The sequence below is a fragment of the Nicotiana tomentosiformis genome, chromosome 4 (genome assembly GCF_000390325.3).
Source record: "Nicotiana tomentosiformis chromosome 4, ASM39032v3, whole genome shotgun sequence".
In the NCBI taxonomy this organism is placed as follows: Eukaryota; Viridiplantae; Streptophyta; class Magnoliopsida; order Solanales; family Solanaceae; genus Nicotiana; species Nicotiana tomentosiformis.
The window spans coordinates 39966273-39977706 of record NC_090815.1 but is presented as its reverse complement, the minus strand read 5'-3'; the positions used below and the strand labels follow the sequence as shown (position 1 = coordinate 39977706).

Below are 11434 nucleotides of genomic sequence, written 5' to 3'. Positions count from 1 at the left end.
TCAAACTGGCCAACGTATTGATTCATTTTACAGCCATTATGCGGTCCGCAGAGTGATTATGCAGCCGCATAATTGGCCGCAAAAATGCGTCCTTCTGCGAAACATTTTCCTCTAAGTCCGTGGGGTACTGTTCAATCCAAAAAGTCCGAACCGCGGCGAGCAAGCTTGCCACGAAGAATTTCTACTATAATAACGCAAGAATCTATCTTGGCACCACGAAACCCCAAGTTTTTGGTTTAAATATTTACGGGATATATAAGTAGACATCCACCATAATTTGATTTTTCTTATAACACTTACTTTGAAATATTGATCTATTGTTTTCTTTGTTGCATCGTGCACATATATAAGATGGATTTGGACCTTAGCTTGAAGGATGCTGAGTTATAAGTATGGCTAAGTCTTGCAGGAATTATAGCTCTAATACAGCTATTAGATTAGTCCTTCAATATGTACATAATAATGGAGAAACATTAGTAGTAGTTTGGGTTGAGGAGGCAATTAGGCTTATTGGGCTATAAATGCTTTGAATATACTCTACTGTGTTATGAAAATAATTATATTGTGGATGTCTATTTATTACTCCACTATAGATAATCTTCCTGAAGAAGATTATTCGTTTGGTACTCTATTTAAGATTATCTACAAGCAGCTGATGCAGCCAGGTTGCAAGTAACTCAATAAAATGTTTTGTAGTAGTTTCTCATTATACAGACAGGTTGCAAGCAGCTCATGCGAACAGCTTACAAGTAGCTCAAGAAAAGCCCTGCAGTTGTTTCCTTTCTTCTATATATAGAGAAGTTTGTAGTTTATTATGTACATCAGTTTGAAGTTGAATAATATATCAGTTTCTCTCTACACTTATCTTTACTTTAAAGTCTTTATTTTATAACACGTTATCAGCATGAGACTCTGTCATCTCGAGCAAATACTTTGAAAGTATCAGAAGTACGAACTTTCTTTTTCTAAATAATGTCAAATATTTCTAAACTTGAATTTGTAACCCTGGATATATTGGGCAAAAGCTACATGTCTTGGGTGCTTGATGCTAACATTCATCTTGATGCAATGGGTATGATAGACACCATCAAGGAAAAAAATCAAGCATCAAATCAAGATCGTACCAAAGCAATGATATTCCTACGCCATTATCTTGATGATGGCTTGAAAGTGGAATATCTTATTATTAAAGATTCAGTCATACTGTGGAATAATTTGAAAGATAGATATGACCACCGGAAGATGGTCGTTCTTCCACATGCACGATATGACTGGACTCATTTAAGGCTACAAGATTTTAAATCTATCAGTGAGTATAATTTTGCTATGTTCAGAATTATTTTCCAATTAAAATTATGTGATGATAATATTACTGATCATGATATGTTGGAGAAAACTTTCACCACTTTTCATGCCTCGAATATGCTCATGCAGTAGCAATCGAGAGATGGGATACAAAAAGTATTCTGAACATATCTCACAACTTATTATAGCCGAGCAACATAATGGGCTATTAATGAAAAATCATGAAAGCCGACCTACTGGTTATTGTCCATTTCCTGAAGTGAATAAGACGAACTTCCACCAAGCTAAGCGTGGAAGAGGTCGTGGCCCTAGTCGTGGTCATGGCCGTGATCAGGAAAGAAACTCTAATCATGGTAATAATAATGCATCAAAGAACCCTCCTCACCACCAGCAGTGGAAAATGAAGGAACAAAAGCATGAAGCGGTGCAAGCAACAAATGCATGCTATAAATGTGGAGGAAAAGGGCACTGGTCACGTACCTGTGCCGAAACACCTGGATGAGCTTTATCAAGCCTCCCTGAAGAAGACAGAAAAATGCTGAAGCAAATTTTATTTATGAAGATAATTTAGACTTCTTGCATTTGGATGTAGCCAATTACTTTGCACTCCTAGAAGGAGAAACAAGTCATGTGATCGGTGATGAATCTATAGAAATATAAATATTTTAAATTTTGTTATTTGTAGTAAATAGTATGGTTATGTAATTATTGTACATAAATAAAATGTTATGCTTTGATAATGATGTTTACTATAATATATTTTGTTTATGTCATTTTGAAGAATATGGATAATCCTTAAATTATGTTTGGATCAAAGACCAATCATGAATATATTTGTGTAATTGATAGTGAAACAACTCATGCCATATTCAAATATCAGAAATACTTTTCTTATTTTCATAAGGAAAAAGCAATTGTTTCAGCAATTTCTGGTAATATATGTTCGATTGAAGGCTCCGGAAGAGCCACTATATTTCTGTCTAAGGGAACAAAACTTATTATAGACAATGCATTGTTCTCCTCCAAGTCCCGAAGAAACTTGTTGAATTTTATAGATATCCGCCGAAATGGGTATCATGTTGAGACGATAGATAAAATGAATATGGAATATCTTTGTATTACAAAGAATGTTTCTGACCAGAAGTGCATTGTAGAAAACTTACCAACTTTATATTCTGGATTCTACTATTCAAATATTAGTACAGTTGAAGCACACTCTATCGTAAACCAGAAGTTTACTGATTCAAATACTTTTATACTTTGGAATGGCCGTTTGGGCCATCAAGGATCAATAATAATGAGACGAATTACTGAAAATTCGAGTGGGCATCCATTAAAGAACCTGAAGACTCTTACAAATGATGAAGTTTCTTGTGATGCTTGTTATCAAGGCAAAATAATCACTAGACCATCACCAATGAAGGTTGGCATTGAACCCCCTACCTTTTTAGAGCCTATACATGGGGATGTATATGGACCTATTCACCCACTAAGTGGGTTGTTTAGATATTTTATGGTCCTAATAGATACATCTTCAAGATGGTCTCATGTGTGCCTACTATCATCTCGCAATCTGGCATTTGCAAAGCTATTAACCCAAATAATTCGATTAAGGGCACAGTTTACAGATTATCCTATAAAGGCTATTCGCCTTGATAATGCCGGAGAATTCTCATCTCAAGATTTTGATGATTACTATCTATCAGTTGGGATAAAAGTTGAACATCTTGTAGCTTATGTTCATACTCAAAATGACCTTGCAAAGTCATTTATTAAACACATGCAATTAATAGCAAGACCACCACTTATGAAAATAAAATTGTCCACTACTATTTGGGGCCATGCTATCTTGCATGAAACATCACTTATCCGTCTCAGACCGACACATTATAATCATATTCTCCATCACAATTAGTTTTGGTCATGAACCAAATATTGTCCATCTACGAATTTTTGAATGTGTTGTATATGTGCCAGTAGCACCACCACAACGCAATAAGATGGCCCCTCAGAGAAGGTTAGAAATATATGTTGGGTTTGAATCACCCTATATTATTAGCTATCTTTAACCATTTACATGAGATTTATTTACTGCTCGATTTGTAGATTGTCGGTTTGATGAAACTAACTTCCCACAATTAGCGGGAGAGAAAAAGGAAATCAAAAGAGAAATTGTGTGAAAAGTTTCATCATTATCCCATTTTGATCCACGTACCCCTATATGTAATCAAGAGTTCCAGAAGATCATACATTTACAGAATATAGCAAATCAAATACCAGACGCATTTACTAATTTGAAAAGGATAACTAAGTCACATCTCCCTGCAGAGAATGTGCCTATCTGAATTAATGTGCTAGCAGGACCATCTACTAGCATGAGAGATAGTGAACCTAAAGAACACTTGAAGCATGGTAGGTCTTTAGGTTCTAAGGATAGAAATACTCGAAAAAGAAAATCGACAACTGATCAAAACGATACTATAAAGGGATCTCTTGAAGAGACCCATGATTTGATTAGTTGTGAGATTCCTGAAGAAATCAATGAACCCGAGACTCAAGTGAGCGAGGAACTTTTAATAAGTTCTACTGGTAATGAAATTAATTTAAATCGATGTGAAATAGTGGTGGATAATATTTTTTCATATAATGTTGCACTTAACATTATGCAAGATGGTGAGGATTTTGAACTCCGATCTGTCGAAGAATGTCGACAAAGATCTGATTGGCCAAAATGGCAAGGGAAAATTCAATCAGAATTGAACGCACTTGCTAAAAGAGAGATCTTTGAACCAGCAGTCCAAACACCTCCTGGTATAAAACCAGTTGGTCATAAATGGGTTTTTGTGTGAAAACGAAATAACAAAAATAAAGTTGAAAGATACAAGGCTCGCCTTATCACACAAAGATTCTCACAACGACCTGGAGTCTATTATGAAGAAACATATTCACCCGTTATGGATGCCATAACATTTCGATATCTCATCAGTTTAGCCTTACATGAAAGGCTTGAAATACATCTGATGGATGTGGTTACAGGTTATCTGTATGACTCACTTGATAATGAGACTTACATGAAAATCCCCGAAGGATTTAAAATGTCTAAAGCAAATTCAAAATCTTGAGAAATGTATTCAATCATATTACAAAGATCTTTGTACGGTTTAAAGCAATCTGGGCGCATGTGGTATAATCGCCTTAGTGAATATTTTTTGAAAGATGGTTACATAAATGATGTATTTGTCAATGTATTTTTATAAAGAAAATGGCATCAGAATTTGTTATACTTATTGTTTATGTTGATGAAATAAATCTTGTTGGAACTTTACAAGAGCTCCAAAAGGTAATAGAATATGTTAAGAAAGAATTTGAGATGAAAGATCTTGGAAAGACAAAACTTTATCTTGGTCTGCAAATTGAACATTTAGCAGACATAATCTTTATACATCAATCTGCCTATACAGAAAGGGTCCTAAAATGCTTTTACATGGACAAATCACACCCATTGACTACACCATTGATTGTTCGATCACTTGAAGTGAATAAGGACCCGTTCCGACCTCCAAAACAGAATGAGGAACTCCTTGGCCCTGAAATATCCTATCTCAGTACAATTGGTGCACTTATGTATCTTGCTTATGCTACAGGGCCTGGCATAGAATCTTTTGTTAATTTACTAGCAAGATATAACTCTTCTCCTACACGGAGACATTGGAATGAGATTAAGCATATTTTGCGATATTTACAGGGAACTCTTGATATGGGTTTGTTTTATGCTAACAAAGGTAGTACAGATCTTATTGGTTATGCAGATGCATGTTATTTATCTGATCCCCATAAAGTTTGATCTCAAACCGAGTACATGTTTACATGTGGAGGTACTGTCATATCATGGAGCTCCACAAAGAAATCTATTGTTGTTACTTCTTCAAATCATGCTGAGATAATAGCTATTCATGAAGCAAGTAGGGAATGCGCATGGTTGAGATCCATGATTCATTTTATTCAAGAAAAATGTGATTTGGAATGTGATAAAAGATCCACAATTTTATACGAAGACAATGCTGCATGCATAGCCCAATTAAAAGGAGGATTTATAAATGGAGAAAGAACGAAGCACATTTCACCAAAATTATTCTACACATATGGTCTTCAGAAAAATGGTGATATCGATGTGCAACAAATTCGTTCAAGTGACAATCTAGTAGATTTGTTCACTAAATCTTTGCCAACTTCAACTTTTGAGAAGATGGTATACAAGATTGTAATACGGAGACTCAAATATTTGAAACAAGGTTTTCATCAGGGGGAGTGAAGTACACGATGTACCCTTTTTTCCTTACTAAGGTTTTTCCCATGGGGTTTTTCTTGTAAGGTTTTTAATGAGGCATCTAGAAATGCATATTACTAAATATGTGTACTCTGGTTTCTTCACTAGGATTTTTTCACTGGGTTTTTCCTAGTAAGGGTTTAACGAGGCACAATATCTTTTAATGAACATCCAAGGGGGAGTGTTATGAAAATAAGTATATTGTGGATGTTTATTTATTACTCCGCTATAGATAATCTTCCTGTTATATGTTTGGTACTCTATTGAAGTTTATCTACAAGCAGCTAATATAGGCAGGTTGCAAGCAACTCAATGAAATGATTTGCATCAGCTTCTTGTTAAACAAGGAGATTGCAAGCAGCTCATGCATACAGCTTATAAGCAGCTCAAGAAAAGCCTCACAACTGCTTCATTTCTTCTATAAATAGAGGAGTTTTCAGTTCATTATGTACATCGGTTTGAAGTTGAATAATATATCAGTTTCTCTCTATACTTGTCTTTACTTTACCGTCTTTATTTCATACTGCACTTATTATTTGTATATATGGATTGAGGTGGTGTAATTCTATCCAGACACACTTGACCTTCAAATATTGTTGCATGTTTCTGTAACATGGCTAATGGTCATTACATGTGACTGCCACTTATATTGTTACAGACTATACCAAGAGATAACGCTATTGTCTTAAGTTCATATTCTAGTTAGGGAAAATGTTCCAACATATCCTGAGGTATTTAAGTTTTGCTATATATGTCTGCCATCTTGTAATGACCCACCCAGTTATTTTGAGAATATGCATTCCGTTCAGCTAATTGAAGTCTTGAATAGCATCGTATGATACATTATGACTTGTCTGAATTGTCGGTTTTGGTTTTCAGGTATTCGGAATTGATTTGGAAGAATGAATTTCATGATTGAGGCTTTAAGTTGGAAGAGTTGACCAAGTTTAATTTTTTAGTATTTTCGAATTGGAGTTTCGATAGTTTCGTTAGGTCCGGATGGTGATTTTAGACTCGGGCATATGCCCGGATTTGCATTTGGATATTTCTAGAAGGTTTCGGCACTAATTGGCAAAATTTAGAAATTTGAATGTTTGGAAAGTTTATAAGTTTGACCGGGAGTTTACTTTGATTAAATCGGGTTAGGATTGTGGTTCCGAGAATTGAAATAGTTTCGTTATGTCATTTAGGACTTGTGTGTAAAATTTGATTTCATTCCGGGTTGATTTGATGAGGTTCGACACGAGTTTTGGGAATTGAGTGTTTTAAAGTTCATTAAGTTTGATTTGAGATGCGATTCATCGTTTTGATATTGTTATGCATGATTTGAGGCCTCGAGTAGGTTCTTGTTAGGTTATGAGACTTGTTGGTATATTCGGACGGGGTCACGAGGGCTCGGACGTGTTTCAGATTGATTTCAGACCATTTTTCTTTATTTTTTACATTGCTGGTTGCTGCTGGTTTCTGATGCCTCGACTGTCCTTCGCGACCGCGAAGATTGGTATGCGATCGCGTAGAGGAAATCTGGAGCTAGGCATTTTCTTCATCGCGGTAGCGATTTGATGGTCGCGTTCGTGTAGAGTTGGGATGGTCTTCATTGTGTTCGCATCTTCTTCTACGCATATTTGGGGCTGAGCTGGGCATAATGCTGGTTATCTCTCCGTATTCGCGAGGTTGTCTCAGCGAACGTGTAGTTCTGTCAGTCTTGTGGATCGCGTTCGCGAGTCTTTTACTACGATCACGTAGTGCATTTTCAGGAGCAGTGCTTTTTCTTCTTCGCGATCGCGATTCATTGATTTGCCCAGTGATTATAAATATTCTAGTTTCGGGGGGTTTCAGCCATTTTTGCATAATTAAAGCTATGAAGCTCGGATTCAGACGATATTTGAAGCGGTTTACCTTATGGATTGGGATAAATGTTCTCCACTCGATTTTTGGTTATATTTCGTGAATCTATTTTCGTTTTTGGTAATTGGATTATGAATTTTAAAGAGAAAATTGAGGGGTTTTGTCTAAAGTTTCATAGAGTGAATTTTTGAGTTTTGAACATCGATTCGGGGTCGAATTTTAGTAAAACTATTATGGTTGGACTCGTAATCGAATGGGTTGTCAGATTTTGTAAGTTTTGTCGGGTTCTGAGGTACGAGCCCGGGTTTGAATTTTTGGTTGAATTTGGAGCTTTTGATTAAATATTCGACCTTTATCAATTGAGTTTGTTTATTTAGACATTATTTGATGTATTTGAGTTGCTTTTGGCTAGTTTTGAGCCGTTCGGAGGTCGGTGCGCACATGATGGCATTTTTGGAGCATCGTGCTCGGTATTGGATTTGGCTTATTCGAGATAAGTAACACTTCTAAACTTGATGTTGAGGGTATGAACCCCGAATATATGTGTTATGTATTTGGTGTTGAGGTGACGCACATGCCAGGTGACGGGCGTGTGGGCGTGCACTGTGTGAATTATGACTCGGTTATTTTTGTGATACTGTGTAGTTACCTAATCTTGTCTTTATTCATGATATTTCTACGTGCTAGTATAATTGAGCTGTGATCCATGTAAGAAATTATGTTTAGGCTATATGCTTACCCTGTTGGGGACCCACTGAGGTCATTTCTGCTATTGAGTTATTTGTTTAAATTGCAATTGCATACTCAGTCATACTCATTCATTGCATATCATATCTTTGTCTCTGTTATCATTTGTCTCACATCATATTATTATTGTTTGGGCTGATTGGCATGATATATGTGAGGCCGAGAGACTGGAGAGATTGATGAATGAATGAGGGCGAGGGCCTGATTGTGAGGATGTTTATGGGATCGGGGTCGCCGCAGCAAGCTTTATTGATATATGCCATGATTGGCTTATATTAGTGCTTGGGAAGGATCCGCCCCTCCGGAGTCTGCACACCTACAGTGAGAGCATACACCTACTGAGTGAGAGTGCCGAGTGATTGGGAGGACTGAGTGACTGTGAAGACTGGGTGAATTGATACTCTGAGAGTATGCATATGGTTTTATCACTGTGTTGCATTGCATTCGACATGCACACTTGACATACTGGCATAGAGATATATTTTTCTCATGCTGTACGGTGTTGCGTCATTCATGACTTCACATACACATTGACATGTAGGCATAAAGATGTACTTTTCTCATGCCATTTGGTGATGAAACATCTTACCCGTTGTTGAAAGTTTTTGGAAAAAAAATCATATTTTTAAGATTTATTCATATTTTTGGTGATTTCATTAAAAGATTTGGGTTTTCACTGATATACTTGAAAAATATGCCTATTTTTCAGAACTGTGAATATGCTGAGCATTATATCTCTCAGTTATTTGTTGTACCACTTTTATTATATTGTTATCAGTTGTTGTTGGCTATTGGTGTTGGACTCTGACCTTTGTCCCACCTCGTCACTATTTTCAACCTAAGGTTTAGTTTGTTAATTATTGAGTACATGGGGTTGGTTGTACACATACTACGCTTCTGCACGTTGCTTGCAGATGTTGGATGCTGATGTTGTTGTGTATGGCGGGAGCTAGATTTGAAGATGTACCTGCGTTCTAGCCATAACTGCCTCTTGTTCTTGGTAGCTTTAGAATTTTTAATCTGTCCATGTATATTTCAAACAGATGATGTATTTATTTCATACCAGCTTTATAAACTCTAAATCTTAGAAGCTCATGATTTGTACTAACAATCCTTGGGAATCCTTTGTATAAAATAGTTGTTTCATCACTTATTTTTTCAGTAAATCTCATTTGAATTTGATGGTTGCTAATTGACTTATTTAGCGGATAGGAATAGGTACCAGCACGACTAGTTGGATTTTGGGTCGTGACACATCTGTTTACCTATATGTGCTCATGAAAACTGCGTTTCAAATACGTCTTTCCCTCTAATATGTTATTCAACTTGACTTTGGCATTTGCCATAATAAAGTTGCATGAACAAACAGAAGATTGGTTTATATATACCTTCTGCAATAATTTAAAGCATACCTTAATCAATTAAAAAGTCCAAATATACCCTTCGGATAATTAAGAAATGTCCAAATATATCTCTACGTTACTCCCACTGTATTAGCTAAAAAATACCCATTTTCACGATGGAAACTCGTTATTTGGGAGAGATTGGACCAGGAATCTAAGTTTGGGACGGTATGAATAAATTAAATAACTTCAAAGCAAAGATAGAGAATGCGAGATAAAGGAAGTAGTCAACTCATCATGCTCACGAGCTACAATACTATTGATGGACTTCATGAAGTTGACTTTCCCTCGATTCTTAAATTAGATGGTTCTATTTCTCAATCTTTCTGACTTGCTCCTATGAAGCTAAGATCGAAAAGAATGAAATTTCATCTCTAGTTGGGTGTTCCGATTCAAAAAAATGTGATGCGGGTTCATCTTTTAATACCCTAGTCCCCATTGTCCATCAATAAAAATGGTTGTGTTAGAACTAGATTGGCTAAAATAGAAACAGACCCTGTCTTAATGGCAAAAAAAGAAACCTATCCATTTATCTTTTGAGAATTCAAAGGGAAATGAAAGATCATCTACAACTGCAGGTGGCAAACAAAGTGGGCCAAACACCACACGCAAGTCACTAGCAGCACTTATTATTTTCAGCTGGATTTTGGTTTTCTGAGAGTTAGTTCAATTCAATTAACCTATATCCTGAATCTACTTGGTTCTTAAAGCTTCATTACTTACAACATGACAACAATCAAAAGTGCCCCCAAAGTATCTATTCAAGATTGGATATAAGTGTTGTACCGATAGTGTAATTTTTACGTTATTTTGTACTGTTTATAATAGATTATTACTATTTTCAAGTTTATCATATATTACATTCCGACTTGATAGAAAGAGTTACCTGTTATTATAGGTAAACTTACCAATCGAGTAAAAAGTTAATACATTATTGGTGGATAGAATTTAAACTCTTCCAAATTAAGTAGGAAATTCTGCATTTTTTCTGGAAAGAAGACTCAATCCTATGTACCGGACACTTTAAATGTATAGAAGAAACTTGACTGAGTCGTTATAACAATATTAATATTCAAGAGTTCTTTTAATCCAATATTCAGTAATATGGCTTAATTTCCCACTGATATAAGAATAGTTCTTGGCAATGGATTTAATGATTTTGTAGCCATCCCATGATCAAGATGTGGGCATGGTCTAATATTTTCTCAAGAATCATAACAAACCCAGAAAATAGACCAATTTTTTTTACCTCTACGATATTGAACTTCTTTCATCACAATACTATTATATGCATGCGCAAATTAATAGAGGACGTGAGGCTCTAACCATTCACATAGTCTAACATCATTAGGAATATCATTAGCCTCAAAGTATATATATTAATACCCGGCCGAATTTATTGTTTATTTATTCTGGTAGGTATACATAGATTATACACATATTCATGGACGGATCCAGTCATTAGTTACGGGTTCCCGTGAACCCAGAAACTATTTTCTAAATCATGTATTTATAATAAAAAATTCATTAAATGTATAAGAATATTTAGCTTAGAACCCAGTCTGTTAATCCAATTATTATTATTGTATATTAACTTGAGATTTCTATAGGAACCCATAAACTTAAAATTCTGAATCCGCCTCTGTACATATTATACATGGATTATACATATGTTATACATCCTCCGCCATACTTAGTTTTAATTTAAGCAGTTGGTGCTAATAGTAAAATGAAGTTTTCCAACTGGCGCCTCTTAGCTTTTACCTTAGGAATTAAGTTCCGCTGGTAACCTCCTCCATTGTGC

The 11434-nt window shown here is 35.6% G+C and overlaps 1 protein-coding gene across 1 annotated transcript; it reads left to right on the top strand.

Annotated features, from left to right (window-relative positions):
- Positions 1-972: 972 nt before the first annotated feature.
- On the top strand, positions 973-1807 carry LOC138909541 (uncharacterized). Its single transcript, XM_070200745.1, has 2 exons — positions 973-1309; positions 1494-1807. Exons 1-2 carry the CDS (start codon positions 973-975, stop codon positions 1805-1807), a joined length of 651 nt encoding a protein of 216 aa, XP_070056846.1.
- The last annotated feature ends 9627 nt before the right edge of the window (positions 1808-11434 follow it).

Bases quoted from the DNA above. Each gene is read 5' to 3' on its own strand.
- LOC138909541 (XM_070200745.1), top strand. From the start codon at position 973: ATGTCAAATATTTCTAAACTTGAATTTGTAACCCTGGATATATTGGGC. The intron at 1,310-1,493 runs GTGAGTATAATT...AACTTATTATAG, and splicing joins ACAAGATTTTAAATCTATCA to CCGAGCAACATAATGGGCTA.